The sequence below is a fragment of the Akebia trifoliata genome, chromosome 14, assembly GCF_017979445.1.
Source record: "Akebia trifoliata isolate Shusen 1 chromosome 14, ASM1797944v1, whole genome shotgun sequence".
NCBI classification, from domain to species: domain Eukaryota; kingdom Viridiplantae; phylum Streptophyta; class Magnoliopsida; order Ranunculales; family Lardizabalaceae; genus Akebia; species Akebia trifoliata.
The window spans coordinates 8,181,897-8,204,883 of record NC_141388.1 but is presented as its reverse complement, the minus strand read 5'-3'; the positions used below and the strand labels follow the sequence as shown (position 1 = coordinate 8,204,883).

At 36.1% G+C, this 22,987-nt stretch overlaps 3 protein-coding genes across 5 annotated transcripts; all 3 read left to right on the top strand.

Annotated features, from left to right (window-relative positions):
• Positions 1–4,430: 4,430 nt before the first annotated feature.
• On the top strand, positions 4,431–7,448 carry LOC147385993 (laccase-17-like). Its single transcript, XM_086423371.1, has 6 exons — positions 4,431–4,645; positions 4,751–4,902; positions 5,014–5,258; positions 5,352–5,480; positions 5,914–6,870; positions 7,076–7,448. Exons 1-6 carry the CDS (start codon positions 4,517–4,519, stop codon positions 7,204–7,206), a joined length of 1,743 nt encoding a protein of 580 aa, XP_086279497.1. The 5' UTR covers positions 4,431–4,516; the 3' UTR covers positions 7,207–7,448.
• A 1,854-nt stretch (positions 7,449–9,302) lies between these two features.
• On the top strand, positions 9,303–16,806 carry LOC147385992 (DHHC-type zinc finger family protein). Of its 2 annotated transcripts, XM_086422526.1 has the most exons (7): positions 9,306–9,947; positions 15,045–15,137; positions 15,235–15,336; positions 15,477–15,551; positions 15,628–15,726; positions 15,831–15,926; positions 16,038–16,806. In XM_086422526.1, the coding sequence occupies exons 1-7, from the start codon at positions 9,675–9,677 to the stop codon at positions 16,149–16,151; spliced, it is 852 nt and encodes a 283-aa protein (XP_086278652.1). In that variant the 5' UTR covers positions 9,306–9,674; the 3' UTR covers positions 16,152–16,806. The 2 variants fall into 2 exon arrangements, with proteins under 2 accessions (XP_086278654.1, XP_086278652.1); XM_086422528.1 differs by lacking the exon at positions 15,628–15,726 and having other exon boundaries at positions 9,303–9,947.
• An 863-nt stretch (positions 16,807–17,669) lies between these two features.
• On the top strand, positions 17,670–22,987 carry LOC147385991 (uncharacterized). Of its 2 annotated transcripts, none has more exons than XM_086422529.1 (3): positions 17,670–17,890; positions 21,752–22,465; positions 22,747–22,987. In XM_086422529.1, the coding sequence occupies exons 1-3, from the start codon at positions 17,878–17,880 to the stop codon at positions 22,818–22,820; spliced, it is 801 nt and encodes a 266-aa protein (XP_086278655.1). In that variant the 5' UTR covers positions 17,670–17,877; the 3' UTR covers positions 22,821–22,987. The 2 variants fall into 2 exon arrangements, with proteins under 2 accessions (XP_086278655.1, XP_086278656.1); XM_086422530.1 differs by having other exon boundaries at positions 17,673–17,890; positions 21,780–22,465.

Sequence of the window (22,987 nt, the reverse complement as noted above, 5' to 3'; positions counted from 1 at the left end):
GATGTGGCAAGTGCATAGAACCATATATCTTTTTCCTTGTGTATCCCCGAGAAAAAGATCTATGGTTCTGTGCACTTGCCATGTCAACCACGTATGTTTTAGCGCATCAGTTTATCTCGACTCTTAATCTAACCCATCAAAATAAACTTCCCAATACTATAAGTACTAATAAAAGCACTGCATAATGCAATAATATACATATATACATGAATAAACCTTGTCAGTTGGGCTTTTTACTCATGATCATCTTATATTTGCTACAAGCCTCATTCTATGTAGTCTACATCCTTTAAAGTCACTATGCGAAGAAAGAGGTAAATTCGATGCCAAGGTCCATCGAAATTTTCCCCTTCTTTCACATAGTGTTTAAAAGAGTCCCATTGAATATACCCCTTTTTTCACTAGTGAGTAAAGGATTGGGTTTAATTGCAATCCAAAGAGGAATTGATCAAATATCGAGGCAAAAAGAATCTAGACATTTTGAATCCACAATGAATACATCTTCCCCTCTTTTTTTTTTTTTTTTTTCGATCGGTGTGTAGTGTCCCTAAAGTACATTACATTGAAGGATGAGGGTTGTGTCAAGTTGGCACCCCCTTACATGAATATTCATAAGACATTTCATTCCGTTCATGGCTTAGGGCATAGTGGAAAGGAGGAACAAGATTAGTTTAACCAACCCCAAATCTTTAGGTTGTTCGTGCCTTGAAATTCATCCTCGTGAAAATTCATTCCATTTTAACTTAAGATCTTCATAAAGGATTATTTGAAATTGAAAAACCTTCATGCTATGTTTATGCATTCCTTGTACTTTGTTGGCAAAACGAATCGAACACCAAGTCCTCAAATTTTTTAATTAACCTTTTTCTAGAGAGTTACTATTGCTGCACCAACTTTTACTAACACCACATCAACTGTGTGCAATTCTTTGGTGATTTACATAGGAATTGGTGTGGCATTAGTAAAAGTTGGTGTGGCAATAGCAGCTCTATTTTATTATCTGATTTGGCAATTTCATCTGAGGAACAAATATGATAATTAAAATAAATAAATAAATAAAGAGTTTGTTATGGTGAGTAACAAAAAGGGAGAGTTGGTTTCAGATTTAAAAACCTATAATTTTATAATTAGGGGCTGTAATCATTGTCTTTCTCAACTCTCATCTGTGAAAGTAAGCATTTGTGTTTTTTTGATTTTTGATTTCTTGTTTTTATCATCATATAAATTGCTAGGTCTAGGGATCCATACTTACAACTTTTCATGTAAATCATTTTTTTTTAACTTTTTGTATATATAGAGATTTGAAAATAAATCGATTTTTGGTGAAAATTAGTTCATCTTGTCATGTTGAGAATGACACAATTCACGATTTGTTCCCTCTGTAAAGAATGAGGTTTAAATGGGCAGCTGTTGAATCATTCTCAACATGATAGATCTTTTTTTATTTATTTTAAAAACGGGGTGTTTGGGGGACTGGATGAGCCAAGGCCAGAGCCAAGGCATATGGGTCTCTCCCTCGTCTTAGGCCTCAACTTCTATGCCTTAGGCCTCAAACTTCTATTGAGTCGGCCCTGTCCCTCGGGCAGGTGCAACGGCTGCACATCACATGCATCAGGTAAGTGAGGGAGCACTCTAGCAGGTGGTCCCGAGGAAATATTGCTCATATTGGATATCGAAGACACAACCTACATACTCTCACCGCTTGTTGGATCCGAAGTTGCCATTGAGCCACCCCCTTAGAGTTATATGATAGATTTAATTAAAAATCATTACTTCTTAGCATCATTGCATATAAATATGGAGTTGTGATAAATTGACTCAAAATTCACTCAATTGACATTGCATGTGCACGAAACCATAAATTCTTTTTCGAGTGATGAATGCACGGTACGCGCGCGGTTGATGTGGTAAGGGCACACAACCACAGATCTTTTTCTTCCGGATTCACAAGGAAAAAGATCTATAGTTTTGTGTCCTTGCCACATCAGCCGTGTACAGACTATGTATGATTTAGCACGTCTTCTTTTCCTCGAGCCACACAAGGAAAATATCTAGGATTCTTTGCAGTTGAGTGGATTTTGAGTCAGATTACCATTATTCATAATTATTTTAGGCTAAAAGCTCCAACTTAAGGCCTTGGTCGAGAGAAGGCCCACAAAGTACAACTCTTTATATGTTGGAAGATTAAAAAAGAAAAGAATTGTTAATAGAAATTTTTTTTTTCTTAAAACAAAGACGATAGGGTTTGAAAATAAAAAACCTCGTTTTATCACCCCACAAGAGTTTTCAAAGAAGAAAAAAAAAAAAAAAAACTCTTAAAAGAGTTTAAATTTTAAACACCCACGTTTTGGTTAATATCTTTAATATTAAAGATACTCCTGTGTTTTAAATCAATGATGATATATCTCCTTGACATTGGTCATCTATGAGAGAGAAATTAAATGACCTAAATACCCTTATCTTCTGCATCTAGCATAAAGTTCCCTTGATTTTTTTCTTTTTTACCATCAATCTTCTCCCTGGAGATTCTATCTTCTTCCACGTTCAACTTTAGATTTTTTTTTTTTCTATCCACAACTTTCATTTTCAGATTTTTAGTTACATTTGTCACCTCCATCTTCAACCTACAAACCTCAAGAATGAAATAGGATATTTGGAAAAGTAAATGGACTTGTTTTGGTTAGAAAAATCACGAGTTTTCTACAAGAGATTAAGACAAGATTAAAAAGATTGATTGAAGATGAGGATGAATAGGTTAATAATAATTTCTAGTAGAGATCGATGAACTTGAAGATGATGGATTTTAAGAGGAAAAACAAGGATTTTTTATTAAAAACTTTGAAAATGACATATACATTTTTTTTTTTTTTGAGAAAAGTTCAAGGGGTTTTGGATAAAGGATGAAAGGCAAGGGCATTTCAGTCATACCACATTAATCTCTCAGACAAAACCTAAGTAAAGAGACATGTCATCACTTTGAAAACATAAAGTCCAAATTACCCCTAAAAAACTCTTTTAAGAATTGTCAAAAAAAAAAAAAAAAAACAAAAAAAACAAATAACAAATTTAAGATCCATTTTTACCCCCAAGAAATTAAATTCTTAGAAAGTTTTCCCATCAAGGCTCAAAACTTCTCAGAGCCAGAACTGTGATAATTTATATTAAAATAACTTTTTTACTGAAGAATGTGAAATTTGATGAGGATGATCTCTAACACAATACATGTTGGATCATCTAATATGATATTCGTATGGCCCCATAAGCTAAACGAGAGAGAAAGTCTTGTAAAAGCATTAGTACTTCTAAGGAGCGTAGTTGGTCCAACCACAAATTTGGTACATTATGTATTTTCCATTTAAATCTCACATTCTCCAATTTCAAGTTTTCTTTTATTTTTTATTTGTCTTCATGGAGAAACCTTAGTAGTTCGTGAATTTTCTATAACTTAAAAAAAAAAAAAAAAATTGAAATCTTGCTTAGAAGAAAGTTGGGTCGTAAGTCTTTCTCTTGTATAGAGAGACTCCTAGAGACAGAACAGAAATACCCAGACATCCTTCATATCAACGAAATACTTCAGAATTGTGATGTACAACAATTGATTGATAATAAATGATGTGATGGTAACCCTATGATCTGTCTTCCTCACCAATAAAAGCTCCCCTCTCTCACCCCTCCAAAAAAAAAAAAAATTCAAAATAAAATCTGTTTGACACACTTGTTGGGCCTATATGGTTAAATGAATTTTTGGCCCACTGTTTTTCCTACCAAAAACACCCCATGTTTATGCTGAACCTAATTTGAACAAATCGGTAACAGATTGTCGAATTGGTTCATTTTTTCTGGTAACCCATTACTGATTGGGGTGCATTTTGAGGTAGGGCTATAAAAAAAATCAGTTTGATTGCTAATTTATAGCCATTTAATGTGATCAGTTCCCCTCTCCCAATATTCATACTGAATCTATTTAGCACAAATTTGAAATATATTGTTGAATGGGTTCATTTTTTTAGGTAAATTAGGGTGCATTTCAAGATGGTTGGGGCTATTAAAAAAAATCAGCTTGATCACTAATTTATAGCCAATAAATTTGACCAGTTTTCATCATGGGCTTCTATAATGTGACTGGCCCATGGTGAAAATTACCCAACTCCAAGGCCTAGGAATAAAACCCATCAGGAAGGAAAGGGTTGGCAGCAGGACCAAACTTGGTGTGATTGGAAATAGATGGATCTATGAAGTTTGTCAGAAATTGAAAGGAGTCAAATAAAAAATTTGACTTTGACGACACTCTAACATTCAGCTCGACCAACAGATGGTAGGAGCTAAACACCCAATTTGAAGTGCAATTTTTATTTATTTATTTTTCATAATCTCAACACCTAATCAACCAAACAGGCTCAAACCATTTCTATATAAACTTGTCTCACAGGCACTTCAGACTCAATCATACTCAAGGAACAAGTCGAGTCGAGTTAACCCATCTTCTTCACCAAAGAAAAGAGAGAAACACTAAAAAATGGGTGCTTCTTTTCTTCCCTCATCAGCTTTCATAGGAGCTTTGCTCCTCATATTCTGCACTTTCTGGTTTCTTCCAGAGGTTGCAGTGGCGAGTAATGCAGGCATAACAAGGCACTACAAGTTTGATGTATGTGTTGCATGGCATATGAAACTTATAATTGGAATTAATTGTGTCTATTAAGTTAAAGGAATTATGCATTTCTTATTATTTCTTCTTCAAATATTTTTACAGATCAAGCTGCAGAATGTAACTCGATTGTGCCACACGAGGAGCATTGTTACAGTAAATGGACAGTTTCCGGGGCCTAAAATCGTTGCAAGGGAAGGGGACCGAGTAGTTGTTAAAGTGGTCAACCATGTTAAGAACAATATCACCATCCATTGGTACTAATGCTTCATCTCATCTCCATAATCTTACTCTTAAGAAACTAATTATGATTCGAATGTCTTAGAATTTATTTGGTGAAAAAAAATGTTAATGGATGATGAAAACAGGCATGGAATTCGACAACTTCAAAGTGGATGGGCAGATGGACCTTCATATGTGACTCAGTGCCCCATACAGACTGGCCAGAGCTATGTTTACAACTTCACAATTATAGGCCAAAGAGGAACATTATTCTGGCATGCTCACATTTCATGGCTTAGAGCTACAATTTACGGACCCATCATCATCCTTCCCAAGCGCAACGTTCCTTACCCATTCCCCAAACCCGACAAGGAAGTCCCCATCATCTTCGGTAAATAACGATATATTTAGATTGAGATTATAACATTTGTGATATTTTTTCATTAATTAATCAAATTCTGATATAAGAGAATGGAATTTCCAGGAGAATGGTTTAAAGCAGACCCTGAGGCAATTATCAGCCAAGCTTTGCAGACTGGAGGTGGACCCAATGTCTCTGATGCCTACACCATTAATGGACTTCCAGGGCCGTTGTACAACTGCTCAGCCAAAGGTACATGTTTTTTTTTTTCAATAAATAGATTGCAATGTCCAGGTACAAGCCCATTACAAATTTTGTTATGGAAGCCTATAAAAAGGAGGAACAAAGGCCTTTCTTGGAGAAGATATAAAAGACAAAAAATTAAAAAAGGGAGAGATTCTATGCCACACCAACTTTTACTAATAGCACACCAATTTATATGATTTCATCAAAGAATTTGGCACATACCTTGGTGTGCTGTGTGCTCTTAGTAAAAGTTGGTGTGGCAATAGAAGTTCTCCAAGAAAAAATATCCCTCTTATTTTAGAAAAAAAATGAGACCTATATGCCAAACAAGAGGATTTCTTGGCATGGACAGTTCAGATAATGGGCCTTAAAAATCATCCCAAGATGACACCATGAGACTAAATCTAGATGTTTGACATTATGTATGTTGCACTGGCAGATACATTCAAGCTGAAGGTGAAGCCTGGGAAGACTTACCTCCTCCGTTTGATCAATGCTGCACTTAATGATGAACTATTCTTCAGCATAGCCAACCACACTTTCACCGTAGTCGACGCTGATGCTGTTTACGTAAAGCCCTTTGTTACCGACACTCTCCTCATCACACCGGGACAGACCACCAACGTCCTCCTCAAGACCAAACCTTACCACCCCAATGCCACCTTCCTTATGGCTGCAAGGCCCTATGTCACTGGCTTAGGAACCTTTGATAATTCAACCACAACTGGTATCCTCCAATACCACCAATCATTCCATACCTCCATTAAGAATCTCCCACTCTTCAAACCAAATCTTCCTCCACTTAACGATACTTCTTACGCCACCAATTTTACCAAGAGATTCCGTAGCTTGGCCACTACTCAATTCCCCGCTAATGTCCCACAAACTGTTGACAAGCGTTTCTTTTTCACAGTAGGACTTGGCACGAACCCATGCCCGAAAAACCATACCTGCCAAGGGCCTAATGGAACAATGTTCGCAGCTTCTGTTAATAATGTTTCTTTCTCTGTCCCAACCACAGCTCTCCTCCAAGCCCATTTCTTTGGGCAATCAAACAGCGTTTACACAACTGATTTCCCTACAAACCCAACCTTCCCTTTCAATTACACTGGGACTGCACCCAACAATACTTTCGTGGGCAATGGGACAAAGCTGGTGGTGCTACCTTTCAATGCAAGTGTGGAGCTGGTGATGCAGGATACTAGCATCCTTGGTGCTGAGAGCCATCCCCTTCATCTCCATGGCTTTAACTTCTTCCTAGTTGGTCAGGGATTTGGAAATTATGATCCAAGCAAAGACCCCACCAATTTCAATCTCATCGACCCTGTTGAGAGGAACACCATTGGTGTGCCTTCTGGTGGTTGGGTTGCCATTCGGTTTTTCGCAGACAACCCAGGTGAGTATAACACTATTTGTAACAAACTCTACATAATTAATGAACACATCGATCATGATTGGATGGTCATACATATTTCCTCGATGCATCGGTGATCCAATGCAATCTCTATGCAATGATCGTCATTCATCACTCTTTTCTCTTATGGGATTATATTATTATAAATGTGCTAATTCTACCTTGGATGATAATTTTGTGTGAACAGGTGTATGGTTCATGCATTGCCACCTAGAGATACACACTAGCTGGGGGTTGAAGATGGCGTGGGTCGTCTTGGATGGGAAACTCCCAAATCAGAAGCTGCCACCACCACCATCTGATCTTCCCAAGTGTTGACCTTCCTAATTCGTTTTGCTCGGAAGCGTGCCTTGCGATCACCTTCTAACTTAAATTTTTCCATGTGTATCATTTTATTTTCTTGTCATGAGAGAAAAGGAAGAACAAAGAAAGTGTTCTTTTTTCTTTTCTTTTGATGATTGTTTTGGTTTTTATTTCCCGCAACAATTGGTAAGGAAGAAACCCACTGGAGTGATGAGTGTTTTGTAATCTATAGAATTAATAATTCATGCGGGCCAGGATTCAATAATAATATTAACTTCATTTGAAGGACATTTTAGTTTCAAAGTGTTTCTTGTGTATACTTTGGCCTTTAAATCAATACAATCTTAATGAAGAGGACAAGCTTGATGATCTTTACAAATCCATATTGAAGAAATAATTAGAAAACAAAAATTAATATAGTGAAATGTTTTTTTTTTCTCTAAGAAAACTTCACCTCTTCCTAAGAATGTGTCATGTAACACCCATTTTACTTAATATATTAGGGTGTACTGTGATGATTTGGCACAAAATGACAGATGAAATGATCCCTATTACATGTGAATCAGAATAAAATGAAACCAATGAAAAACAACCATTAAAGCATACAAGCACTACGTGAAAAACAAAAAGAGGTAAAATTTATCAATAGAAAAGGGTAAATTCAACACCAAGGTCTGTCGAATTTGCTTGGCTAAATCCAAGTTCTTTTTTTTTTTTTTCATGTAGTGAAGGAAGCAACTTGGATTTGACAAAGGAAATATAGAAAATGATTGATGCCTGTTTATTGGTGTATCATATTCGTGTCCTCTATAACATCTTTAGTAGGGACTTCTTTTTTCCATCTGACAGTTGAAGTAATAGGAAATTAAACACTGATTTCCTAGAGATCAATATTGACCTTCAAGGGAACAGTGCTTTTTCACTAGTGATACATTTTTTTAATATAATCCCTAACGTCATAACCATTTGTTTGATGAAGCACCTCAACTGTGGAAAGGTATGTTCATCAATTTTATAATTCATATTATAATTGGTCTAATATAGATCCCGTTTGATAGAAAATAACTTTGGGAAAATATTTTTTAAAAAGAAAATATTTTTATTTTACTAGACATGAAACAATGAAACAGTAAAGAGAACAAAACACAAATAGTCACACATAAAAAATAATGGTTTGCGTAGTTAGGCAGTTGCCTACGTCCATGAATCTAAACAAAAGAACAATCACTATTTTTTTTTCTCTTGAGTTTCCACAGCTGTAGAGAATTCTATTTATAAAACCAGGAGTTGTTAGATATCTCCCAAGAATAAACCCCCATCCCTTAAAAAAAAAAAAAAAAAAAAACTAAAGAAAATATTCTATAATTCTCTTTAGCAATCCTACAAAATAGAAATCCCCCAAGAACAAAATACAAGACATTTACTCAACAACCTCCACCTTAATTTAAACATCACTCTACCTTGACCAAAATACTAGAACCACTTTTGTATCACTTATTCCAGGGATGCAATTCCACTTCAAACTTAAATCAATTTGACTTAGTCACCTATCTACTAATAATCTAATACTGCAAACAACCATTGACCTTTTTGAATCACCAACTACACACTGTCCAATCATCATGGTCCACCCCGACTCAATCACATGGCCAATGCTCATGTGTAATTATTTCAAGCTAATTCCTTAGCCAACTCCAAAAAGAGATCTCGACTTGCCTTCTTGAACCATAAGAACTACCTTATAATCATATGTCATATTTTATGATTTATCAGATTTTCTTTTCAATGCCCGAGTCAAGTCTTGTTGAATCAAGATATCTTTCTCCATCCTTTGTCATAGATTAAAACTACAACTCCTATCGAATCACTCGATCTCGAACTTTGTGTTCAAAATTTTCATTGTCATCGTAATAAACCCCAAATTAAAAGAAAGTACGATCTGTACTAACTCTTTATACGAACCCTATTGGATTAAATACCAATTTGTGAAACAACGAAATAATAAAGAGAACCAGACATAAACACACGAAAAGCAATATTTCATTATAAATAAACACTTTTGCACACGTTAATAAGACCCTTAATAAATAAACACTCTAGCTATGGTCAATAAAAATTAAAAATTGAAGCAAGCAATGCATCTATTTCTTTGACCAAGTATCACACTTTGTAATAATAACAATGAGCGAAGGGCATTTATGGTAATGCGAGAAAAAAACGCCACCTTTCTCCAGCGTTGTTGTCCCGAATACAGTCCACCGTCCTCCAACTAACCTTCAAATGTCGGTTTCTCCACATTCCGCCGCCATCCCTTGCACACGAAAGTGGGTGGCACCACCGTTCCAGCTCTCATGTCTCTCATCTTACACTAACTAAATCCCCAAAATGCCCCTGTTCCTCTCCTTATTAACTTAACTGCCTTTCATCCTCATCTTCTCGCTTGCTAACAAGCGTTCCAAAGAAAGCAAGAGACCAAACCAAAAATGAGGCAGAGCGGCACCATCTCTCTTCCCATCATCGTAGTTCTGTCAACCATCTCTTATGTATATTATACTACTGTCTTCATCTTCATAGACGATTGGTTCGGTCTCAAGTCTTCGCCAGGGTTCATGAACGCTGCGAGTTTTACTACAATGGCTTTCGTGTGTATAGCGACCTATGCGACCGCGATCTTGAAGGATCCAGGTCGAGTTCCAGAGACTTTCGTGCCAGATATTGAAGACTCAGAGACGCCGATCCATGAAATTAAGAGGAAGGTCAGTTGATCTTTGCGTGATTTCTTTTATTTTTATGTGATTTTTGACTTTCAAATGTTTGATCTTTTGGGGTTTTTGTTATTGCTTATGTGATGTTTCTTCTTAATTTGATGTGAGAAACTTTTAGGGTTTCGATTTGGGTATTTTGTTTCTTGAATTCGTTGGTAGATCTTAAACAACATGAAGATTTCAAATGGCACTCTGGAATCTGGATGTAGTATAATCAAGATTTAATTTTTATGGAATCAGACATTTAAGCTAATATTTCAGCTTAATTAACTTAGAAAACATATAAAAATGGAAAGCTTAGTTAAGTAATTTATGTAATTTCCACATATCTAATATCACAGTAAGGTTTGCTACAAAATTGGATTGTCGAAAATGGACAACTCAGCAATTTGGGAGTGGGAAATTCTCGCCTTTCTTCCATTAATTCTGGTATTGTATTTGCTGGTGTTTAGTTTCTTCCCGCTCCTCGATTTTCATTTGTAGGATTAATAAGTTTCTCTTGGGAGATGACATGAAAGTTTTGAGCTCTAATGGCAACCTAGGATTTCTTTAGTTTGGGAAATTTAAGTTCTATGTGCATGTTTGGACCTTATGAATTTAATTTCACTTTATAAGAAATGTATTTCAAAGGTTCTCAGAGGAAACATACAGTAGAAGTATGTATGGTTAGAACCTCTAGTGCCTCTAATAGGTTAAACAAGCCCTAGCTAAAATCCATTTCATCTTTAAATTTTACTAATATATATCTATCTATCTATCTATATATATAGATATATATTAGTTAATAATATTCTCTAAATACATGTCTGGACAATTAGGGTTTTCTATATATGTGAAGGGAAAATCCTACTCTCCTCTTTACTATCTCTTTTCTTTGGCGATGCTAAGTAAGTCTTCTGTTAATAGAAGTGTTTTATGTGTAGGTCTTGCAAAATATGAACTTTGAAGCCCCTCTCTTTTGAAAAATTTCTTTTGGAATTAAGATATACCAATCTCCTGAAAAAAATGATTGAGAATCATATAAGTGCCTGGTACTGGTAGGACATTATACGGACCAATGTGTTATTAAATTATGCTAGGTTGGTAGATATGATGATAGGGGTTGAAACCTATGTTAATTAATTCGTTGATTCGCTCATCTGAATTCGGTTTCTAGGTTCACCACTGTAGAATGGACCCAATTTGTAGGGGTAGGAAGAGATAAGCTCCCAGGTGAAGGTAATTCATCTCTGTAATTGCAGAACCATTACTGCTTATTAATCATTGACTAACATATGGTTACACCCCTATTAATTTGGGGTGGTGGGGCTTTCGATTTTTGGATAGGATTCCAAACCTAATTGGATAAGATTTTTTTTTTTTTTTTATAAGTAAGAATTTTATTAAAGATGGTTGAGGGGACCAACCAAAGGAAGAGAGAAACAAAAACAAGACCACCAGACTAAGCTACAGAGAACCTGCAAATCCAATCTCATCTCCCACAAAGTTCTCAAAAAATTACTCAACTTTCTAAAAGCTTACATTAGGAAGGAAAAAAAAAACGAACTCCAATTAGAAATGAAGAGCTCATTGTTATCGAAATTTCGCATGTTACGCTCTTTTCAAATACCCCACAAATTGCAACTGACGGGACTCCAGAGAATTCTTCCTGTATTTTTCAAATGCTCACCTGACCAGAGTCAACTTGCAAGGAAGTCACCCATGGAGTGAGGCAAGCAGCTTACAATGCTGAACATGGATAGAAAATGCCACCACACTGAGTTATCATTCATTCAACGTGGTCTCTTGATAGTATGTGCAAATCCTATAGTAAAATAGAAGATGGAAAGAAAAATCAGGCAAACTCATCTTTTAGTGAATTACATCTTGTATCTTCAAGTTTGGTGCTTGAATCATCAAATTATGTCATCTACAAAGAGACATACTAGAATTTTTCTAGCAAATACATTGTATCTTCAGATTTTGGTTCGCTCAAACGTTATGTTGAGTTCATTGAACCCAATGAACCCCCCCCCCCCTCTTTTCGCACATAGTTTAAAGATTTATGTTTGAAAACAGCGGTCACAAATACCTATGAATTTTTTGCTCCTTCTATAGCAAACTGTGAACTGCATACATTCCTGTTTATGGTTGAACCGGAGGTTCTTTTGTTATGGATTTCAGTGAAATCCATACCCACCTTTCCTATAATAGTCAATGTATAAGGAACTAATATGGAGATATGTTTTTTATATCATTTATTAGAGAAGCTAACCTATTCGATGGGGAACAAGAGCATGTGTCTTAGGTATTTGTGACCACTGTTTTTAAACATGAAGGGGTGGGGTAGAGCACTTCATTAAAGATAGAGGCTTAATCCTCCATGTGTATGGCCTTTGCCTCATGAACCCCACATTTTACTATATAGTAAAAATAAAATAAATAAATAAATAATAGGATAAATTTAGTAAAGAGGAAGTTTAATTTAAAAAAATATTGTTTCACTTTATATAAAAGGGAAGGAGATGTTTTTTGTTGATGTTATTTAATCTAGAATAGCTATTATTGTTTAATCAAGTGTTAAGAGTGAAACAGAAACCACAAAATGAAATTGAACTATTTAAGCTTGTAAACCACCACAACCTACCACCAACAGCATATACATGCTAATTACACCCAGATGACATGAAGCTTGAAAAGGCGTGGAAGGCTTCAAGATATGCCTTTTTAAAGTCTTGGTAGATGTGTTTTATAAGCTTTTACTCTCTCTTTTTTCCCTCTAAAAGGTGTAGGCTTTCTGGGGAAGGTCAACCCTTAGGCGAGGCTCTAGATGTAGGCCTCTAACGTCTTTTAAAACAATGTATGTAACAGACTTTTCTCCAGAAAATATAGGCTACACAAGCACATAATATATTTCAAGACTTTATCACGTCCTGTTGTTATCCTTGGTGGAAAAACTTTATTTGTTTACATTTAAAGTCTATGAATGGTAATACCACAGACCTGGGATCAAACCCCACCTTCACCATCTTACCAATAAAAAAAAAACTTTGTACGTTTACATCATAAATCACAACTTTCAAGGGTGATATATTGCAATATGCTTGCTTAGTTTCTTTGACCTTCTATATGATTTCTTTCTACATAGAAGTAAAAATTCCCCACCATCTATTCCAAAGTGTAAAGATGGCATTGTTTCTTCACGATTCTTTTCGCCAAAAAACCTCAGTTGATCATATCAACAGAAGGAAAAACTAAGGCCCGGTGCCCAATGGCTCCGCAGATGAAGCACCCTGCACTCCTGGTGGTAGGTTGTTCTTGCCTTTGCCATGGAACGACTTCCGTCAGTCCTCCTTTGAGTCACCCTTCTTTTCTCCCCCACCTTTGCCATGATGGGGCTTCGAAGACTTGGGGTTGTTGGACTCGGCTTTCTGGCACTCTTTATAATTTCGTAAAAGAGCAGGGGCCCACCTCATGATTTGGATTCCAATGGGAACAACTACCATTATGGTAGTTGTGGCGAAGAAGGCATGGGTTTCTCTGTTGAAACTAGCAATAAAAGTATTATGTGTCCAAACAAGATATCCAAGAACACTTGTCAAAAAGAGAGTACCGAGGATCGGATTTGTCAAAAAGAGAGTACCTAGGTAAGTGGCTATGGAGATTCGGGGAAGAAAGAGATAACTTGTGGAGGAGAGTGGTAAAGGCTAAATATGGTGAGAAGAGATTTGGTTGGTATAATGGAGAGGCTATAGGGACTTATGGGTGTAGTGTGTGGAGAGGTATTCTGAAGGGTGTCGATAAGTTTGATAGGGAGATTAGATTCAAAGTTGGGATGGGGGACAAGGTTAGGTTTTGGGAGGATATATGGTGCGGAACTTCATCTCTGTCTACCCAATTCCCATCCTTGGACGCTTGTTCTTTGAAAAAAAATAACTCAGTAAGGCAGTGTCTGATTCGGGATGGGATCACGGATTCTTGGGATCTGGGTTTTAGAAGAAACTTCAATGATTGAGAGTTGATGGAGGTTACATCTCCTTAACTCGACTCAATTCAGAGAGACCGAGCATGACAGATGGGAATGGTTCAAGGCGAAGGATAAGAAGTTCTCTGTTAAGTCTTTCTACTATTGTTTACTGCCGTTGGGTGAGCTATCTTTCTCTCCTTCTGTTGTTTGGTCTGCTCTTGTTCCTTCTAAGGTATCTTTCTTTCTTTGGCTTGCCTCTTTGGAAAGAATTCTCACCTTGGATAACTTGATCTATCGGGGGTGGGTTACTCCAATTTTTGCTTTCTTTGCTGTAGGGACGGGGAGTCTGTCAACCACATTCTTATTCACTGTCCTTTTTCCCGAGATATTTGGATGTTCTTCTTATCTCGCTTCAAGGTAGATTGGGTTCTTCCTTTATCTTTTTTTGCGCTTCTAGAGGGTTGGAGTTACAACATATTCTTTTATAGAAAAAGGCTTCTCTGGGCTATCCTTCCGTTGGCCATTGCTTGGGGTTTATGGAGAGAGCGCAACAACAGGGTATTCCATAGCAAGGAGAGCTCATTGCATACAGTGATCTTGGAGATCTTGGGTTTCCTTTTCCTTTGGTCTAAGTTGAGTAAAGACTTCGAGGGAGTGGGTTTCCAAGATTTTGTTTTCAACTGGGATACCATTTGTGACACATAGTTCCCCGCCGGGCGTGTTTATTTGCTTCCTTTCTTCTTTTTGGTTGTATTTCTGATTTTGTTGTGTGGGGGCTATCTCAGCCTCCTTTTCTTCTCTTCATTAATATATTTTATATTTATCAAAAAAAGAGAGGGGCCCCTAAGGAGCCTTTTTCAATCGAAAAACATGGGAATTAGGCGACTTGTCCGTCTATTTTAGACCTTCCCACTTATATGGAAAGGGTGAGTACCATTTCAATAAAAAATCCCAGTGATATGGAACCTTTTCAATGAAAAATACGGGGGTTTGGGCAACTTGTTAGTCCTTTTCAGGCCTTCCTTCCATGCAAAGTAGATTGACATTTGGTTGTGTTTCGGTATTAAATCTGGGAGTACTTTTAGAAGCTTGAATTTCTCCAATCCAAAACCTTATTTTATATTGTCTTGATTTTCTTGCAGGGTGGGGATTTGAGGTTTTGCCAAAAGTGTTCCCACTATAAGCCTCCTCGTGCGCATCATTGCCGTATTTGCAAAAGATGTGTTTTAAGAATGGTATGCATGAGCTATATTATTTATTACTTAGTCATGGCATACTGGTTATCTGGATAGTTTTCTGTTAGGTGTTAAAACTGCCATTTCTTGAATACAGGACCACCACTGCATCTGGATCAACAACTGTGTGGGCCATGCAAACTATAAAGTTTTCTTTGTCTTTATGATTTATGCCGTCATCGCATGCATTCACTCCCTGGTACACTTTAATGTCTTTTTAGTCCTTTGGGGTTTTATAGCCATTGGGTTGCAAAGGGAGATCATGGGTTTAATCCCAGCCTACTTCCCCTAAGGATTATTATTGATGCATAAAAAGAAAAGTATACGATTTTGTTTCAGGTATTGCTAGTGGGTGCTGCTGCTCATGATGCTCAAGAGGATGAAAAGTGGAGTGGCGTCTCATTTAGATTTTATGTAAGTTAAAGTGGCAATTTTATAATTTGAAGTGGTATAACAGCCTACCAGTTTGACTCTTATCAATTTCTTGCAGATCATTTCTGGGATATTGCTAATCCCGCTAACCGTGGCATTAAGCATTCTTTTGGGTTGGCATATTTACCTCATTTTGCATAACAAGACCACAATAGAGGTTCGAGGAGAACTAAAGAACATGAATAATAGTTCATTGTGCATCTGTTTGCTGGCTGTGTTGATTCAATATCCTGATTAGTGTGTTGATGGACTATGTTGCAGTATCACGAAGGAGTGAGAGCAATGTGGCTTGCCAAAAAGGTTGGCAATGTCTATCAGCATCCATATGATCTTGGTCCATATGAAAATCTAACATCAGTAAGAATATTAGTTCTGCGCTTTTATTTGTTATTACTTGTAAAGCAACGTTGCAATGCAGCAGTGTACAGCATGTCTTATATAATTGCTTTTGTTTTGACCAATTCCCAGGTGTTGGGCCCAAACATTCTCACTTGGGTGTGCCCAACATCAAGGCACAAAGGTTCAGGTGTACGGTTCCAGACAGCCTATGATAACAAGGTCTCAGCATCATCATCAAGATGAGAGAGATTAGTGGAGTTGCTTGTTTAATGGTTTCTGCATTTGATTGCAAGCTTTTTTTAACCTATGGACAAAGATGAACGCTGGTGGTCCATTTCCAGGCTATCTCATGAAGGAATTAAACCAAGGGCTTGAGGCCCCTTGTTCATTGTTGTGCATTACACCCAAGGTTTAAATTTAGTGAAGCTGTTATGCAACAGGCCTTGGGGTATTTCTGGAGTTGGTGCATAGGTAATAGCATCCGTCAATATAAATGTATCATGTAGAAGGATTGTTCTGATTCCAGCCTACCTACCCAGAATAGAAGGAAAATTACAGAGATTATTTTGTTTGTTGGAGCTGAGCTTCTGATTGTTTGTGTACAAAAGAGAGAGGGGGGGGGGTGCTGTTTGTAAACTTTGTACCATGAAAGAAGAAAAAAAAAACTAGACATTTATTTTTAATGATGGAAGATTGATTCACCTGTTTCATACTCTCTTGAGATGGTGATATTAACCTTCCTTCTGAGGTAATGTTGTTATGGTTGTGATCATCATGATTGAAGTCCTGTCCAAATTCTGTTCATTTAATTAGTCTGTCCATGGCCATGTTCTAGATACACTTTATTATTTGTAATTGTTATTTGCATAGGCAATTATGACATGAAGTAATTCCATTATTTTTGGGTTTTGATTTCCAAAAGAAAGGTTCTCAACTTTACTTTCCTTCTCATTCCCTTCTCTTGTTGTCCCTCTCAACTCAAACCCGTCTCTTGCATCACAACCACTGCCCCCATGATGCAGCTGCCCTACCACTTTATCACAACCACTGTATAGACCACCACGCTTCACCATCATCATTGGTTTGACTATACTTCAACCTGCTGCATTGACACTGTATATGTGATTCAGATTTTTTTTAAACAGTTTTTTGAGGCCGCAGTATCAGATAGATCTTTTTGAAATATCCAAAGTGCATATATTTATAAAATCTTAATAAATTTTTTTTCAATTTTATTCTTCATTTTTTTTTTAATATTATAAATCATCAAAATATATTTGAAGTGCAATAAAATAATTTGTATCTGAGGGTATTTTTGTAAAAAAAATAATTTTTTAAAGGTGCATTTTCGGTATAAATTCTAATTTTCAAAGTGTATTTATTGCACTTTCAAGTGTGCCCTTAGGTCACATGTTAACAAAATCCATTCAGTAATTCTCCCTTATGATTGATTATAATTATTTATTTGTGTTATAACAAACCAACTTCACAGTCATTAAAGCTGGCACATATCTCAACAAAATAAAATTGCCCTTCTTAGATTTAAAACCGTCCGATGATCTTTAATTATTAATCTTCAGAGAAAGAATCAACGGTCTATGAATAAGTATGAAAGTCTACCCCCAAAGTTAATGCTTAAAAGTGGGCACAGATATTAAACCAAAGAAATTTGATATCGTATAATTTCCAGCCAGCCAGCTCGGATCAACCCACATGGCTGCATATGGTCCCTGTCTGACTCAGCACTTAAGAGAGACAGACACACAGTTTCAGATTTATCTCCAAAGGTTGCCTAAAGATTGTTGGAGGAAATGGTGGTCACCCCTTTCATCTGTTTTCTTTATTAGTTTTTTATACACCATTCTAGTCTCTTCTGCAAAGATGAACATGTGTAGATGATGGGAGGGTTCAACTAAAATCTCAGTTCCAATTTTTTCGATCGAGATGGACAAAATCAACGATAACCCATATGAGATTAACAGGTTTGTGTTCTGGTTCAGATTTCCTTTCTGTTTAAACCATTTTTTTTTTTTCATGTTTAGAACTCAAAGGGTTAGCATATTTTCATGTTAAATAGATTTTAATTCTGTTCTATCATGCTTGAGAAAGTAATTTAGTAGGAAAAAAAATTGATTTGGGTGATTGGGTCAGACTTCGTTCTCTTTATGTTCTTCAATCATAATTTTTTTGGTGGGATTTTTTGTTTCTTTAGGTGAGAGAGAACCCATCAACCTAATCACCCTGATTTGTTCTACTTTTACTTGATCTTTAATTTCAAATCTATTTGATAATCAAGAATTAAGCTCACCCCTGAGCTTGAGATTTAATCTCCAACTTGTTCTTTCTTTAATGAAAAGTTTTCTTTGATGGATTAGAAGTATATGATTTGGTGATTTCCATGTTAAAGAAGTATACCCATAGTCCAGAAAAAAAAAATATGGATGAAGTAGGAGCAGCTTTGGATGGGTAGAAGGGACAAAGGGTTCACTTGGGTACTTATTAAAGATTCTAAATGAGTTCACCAAATGAAATATGGAAATTAAGGGTCTGTTCTTTACAAAAGCCAGCTCCAACTCCAGAAGCTGGCTTCTGGAAGAAGAAGAAACCCAGAGCCTAAAAAGCCACATCCAGCAGAAGCTTGTTCGTTACAGAAGCACATAAGCCAGAAATTGATGTTCGTTTGACAGCTTTTTATTGCTGGTTCTGATAAAATGACTAGAATACCCTTAATGTTGATGATGCAACCAAAAATGATCAGAATACCTTAATTAAATATATAGTTACACTAAAATATATATAATATATTTATCTTAAAAATTATAAAAATAATATTTTTATTTTAAATAAATTTATAAATTTTATTGAAATTTCGGCAACATCTCCTCTTAAAATGGACATATGAAATTTTCCTGATAAAGAAAAAATACTTGCATACACAGCCCTTTTACAAGAAAAATTCCTTTTATAAACTATAACAACTACCTATAACTTACTTTTAATTTCTGTGGAAACACCCATCATCCCTTTGAAACAAAAGATGTGATTTTTAAATCACCAAGCCCAACAAAAACTTCCACTACATCAGATTGGACGATATGTGGTCATAGAACAAGTTATACTATACGGGGAAAAACTATAACTTTTCCCTTCAAGTGGTCATGAACAAATGCACATTAGAGATTTCTTCAAACAATCTTAAGATCTAAACTAACATACTATCAAATTCTCATAAATAATCAAAACATAAAGAATAATGTCTTTAGCTTCCCACAACCAACCATTAGAACTTCACAAATTGTAACTTCATTTACTGGACTGGACGAAATATTAGCATAGAAAAGATAAAATCTTTTAAGACCCAAACTAACAAAATATCAAAATTCAGATAACACCATAAAAGCAACAAAGAACATTGTCTATAGTTTCACACACAACAAAAAAATTAGAACTTACAAACGGTAACTTCATCTACTTAACAAAATGTTAGGGTAGAAAAGATAAAATCTTTCGTTAGAGAACTGCTATCGGCACCCCAATATTTTGCTTATAATTTTCTTAAATTATTTATCACACCCCAATTAAAGATTAAAACACACACTTACAACATTACAAGACTTTAGCTAAAATTATAATCTCAACATTACAAAAACATATAACACTCTTGAAATAATTTCAGTAGTTGTTTACAATTATGATTAGGCTCATACAAATTCCTAAACCCAAAAATAGCAATCTAGCTATAAAAAAAAATGATCTATTGGCTTCGCAACTTTTACTTTGTTCGTAGGTTATAAAAATGACGAATGCATGTTTTGGGTTTGAATTGAAAGATTTTACAATTTCAAAACGCTTTTCGGATTCAACAGAGCCATCCAGTTGCAAGTATGTGACATTGCTTTGAAGTAAGACTCCCAAATATTAGATAAAACTGTGGTGTCAATAAACATTATGAAGTTGATTTACAGTTACAAAATCATATTAGGAAACATACTCGACATCTATACCCCAAGTGATATAATATTTTAGTTATGTTCAGAAATTTTTTTGTTCTTACATAAAAATGACAGACACAAATATTTAAGTAGATCTATAAGATGGAAGTCTATCCTATGATTGCAAAGTTGTGTTTAGCAACTTGATAGTTGGATCAACAAACTCATGAGTTCATAGGTTAAGATCCATTCTAATAAACTACCAAAATTCCAACAAAATCATTCAAACCAGCAAAACACACACTATAATTTCACACAACCAATAATTAAAACTTCAAGTGGAAGAAAAATTGAAGAAGTCTAGACCTGAATGGGGAAGAGTTGGGTAATTCCTTGTCGAGAGAGCGCAGAGACAATCTCTTCCAAAATCCCGAGTTTGGAGACGTCAAGAGGGTTACCTTTTGTGGAAGAATAGGGGCCATTTGTTTCGGTGGTGATGGGGAATCCAACGGAGGATGAGGAGACATGAAAGGTGGACCTACGAGGGTTGGGGTTGTTGGAGATGGAGATGGAGATTGAAATTGGGGAGAAATTGGAGAGGAGAGATGGTATGAAATTAGGATTTTTGTAGAGAAATGTTGTTGAAGGTAGAGGAGAGAAGAAGAGGAGCATCACCATTAGAAGAGGTTTGAAGAAGAGAGAGTGAGGATTTGATTTTTATGGATGAAATGAGTTTCTTCTGCAACAACCTGAACCGTTGAAAATTCAACAAAAGATGGGGGGCATTTAGGTATTTTCATTCGAACCATTTTACGATAATGGGCTTTGCGCAAAAGCCATTTGAAGAAGCGGGCTGAGGGCGACTTCAATAAAGAGTCATTTTTGGGCTTTATTTAAATCTATCGGGAGCGAAAGAAGCCCAAACGAACATCTTTCGCCGGGCTTCTTGGGCTTAAAAGTAAAAAAAAGCTGGAAAAGCCAGCTCCAAAAGCCCAAACGAACAGGCCCTAACTTAACCAAGAAATTTAATTTGGAGAATGATTGGATTGATGAATCTAAGATTGATTAGTTTAAGATGTTCTGAGAAAAGTTGTATTGTTGATATAATAATGTTAGTAGTAAGTTAGGGAAATGGAGCAACCAGAGATACAAATCTAAGAAGATTCTGTGATAGTAGTGCACCTTGGGTACTTCATGTAAGCTGCTCAAATCGAATCGATCCACACTATGTTGAGATTGCAAAAACTTTTGTTTAGTCTTGTCGAGGTTAGGGATAACACTTAACAAACCTTTTTCAGCAGAGTCATGGCTTCATATCTAACTTATAAATTTGGGTTAGTGGTTGTAGTTGAAGACACTTGCTCTTTTCTTTCAGCTTGGGCTAATGCCCAAATTGGGTTTATCTTAATTTTCCATGATTGTATAAATTGACCAGTTGTTCCTTTGAATTTGCACCGAGTTCATGGGAAGATAGCACTGGTGACATTTTTAAAGACGAGGGTTAGTAGGACTTGTGGCACCTCTTCAATAGATTTATGGGCTTTTGTTCCTTTCTTTGATTCGCTATTCAAGCGTGTATATGGTTCTACCTAAGCTGTTTCCTGCACTCCTGATAAAGTGTTTTTAGTGTTTTCTTGAATATTGTTTCTAATGCTTCTGCTTTAGAAATCCAATCATCCAAAAATAAATTAGAAATTATTGGTTCCTCTCTAATGGGTTTTCACACTTGTTGTTTCGTGCTAAGAGGATGCCCCTTACTCAAGCAAATAGGATTGTTTTTATGTTCACCTTACCTTCATTTACCCGACCTGAAAGTGAAGTTAATATTTCTTTTGCACCTTAGATAGTCCACCTTTGCCTATATTATAAAAAAATAATTAAAATGCAGTTTTTTCTTATTTGGTTAATTATATATATATTTTTACCTACAATACTTCAGCTTCAATACCAACAAAGTGTTCTACGCCAATGTTGTCGACTTGAACAAGAAGAGAAAGATACTAGATGAGCAATTGGGTTTGCCTCTAGCAAAGCATAAATTTCGGGATCGAAGCTCTGGTTCCGAACACGTATCCCCATTTGTAGAAGACCTGGAGATGGAGAAAGTTTTGCTTGTATTAACAAATAAGGGAAACATCGATGGAGAGCCCATGGATGATGAATCGGAACATCAGGACTCTGCAAAAGATAGCAACAGCTTTGTTGGGGAATCTGACACTGCCACGTCTCAGTATGTTGAAGCTAAATGTGAACCCGAGTTTCTACAGGCACATGCCAATGACCATCTAGCAAAATTTAAACAAAAGATTCCAAATGCATATGCCTATGACCAACCTTCCACTTCATCGGGTAGTTGTGGCAACAACTGTTTCACAAACACTATAACTGTTAAGGAAGAAGAATCGCCATTTACAGGTAGAGAACCGAATACTACAACTCCCGAAGGTGGCTTGCACCATGAACCAGGATCTAAGGGCCCTGAGGGCGAGCTTTCTGAATTTGGAAATTATGCTTATGAAATCGAGGAATGTTTAGATGAGGACCCCGAAGATATGATGCTATATTCCAATGCAGCGACATCTGATCTATTTGTACTTTCATCTGGTAGATGGAACATCAATCAAGGTAAATTAATTTTAGTACGAAATTTACTATATATCGATCATGGGTCACAAGCAGGTCATCCAGACCGAACCAAAATCAACCAAATTAGATGATCGTAACAGTCAGATATATTACTTCTTTTTAACAGTAAAACAGTCTAGCAAAGGTTAAGATTGGTCAGGATAACTCAACCATTATCCCTCCACAGTGTGCTATGTCAGTAGCCAAGTCATTTCTGTTTGTTTCCTATGTTTTGCACCATTTTCACTGACATTAGAAATTCTCCCTTTATTTGGATGCAGATTCTCAACTAGGGGTGAGGAGACCGACCATTGATCAAGAATTTGAACAATACTTTTCTACGTTAATGCTTTAGATTAGATTATATTTGTATCTGCAAATTAGACATATTTGATTACGAAATATTGCAGTCAACTGTATAACTTGCAGCATGAATTGGGGAAATCAGTGTTCAATGTTTCTGTTATGTATATTAAAAATATTACAATCTGGAGCATGTAATAAAATTACCATTTGCATGAA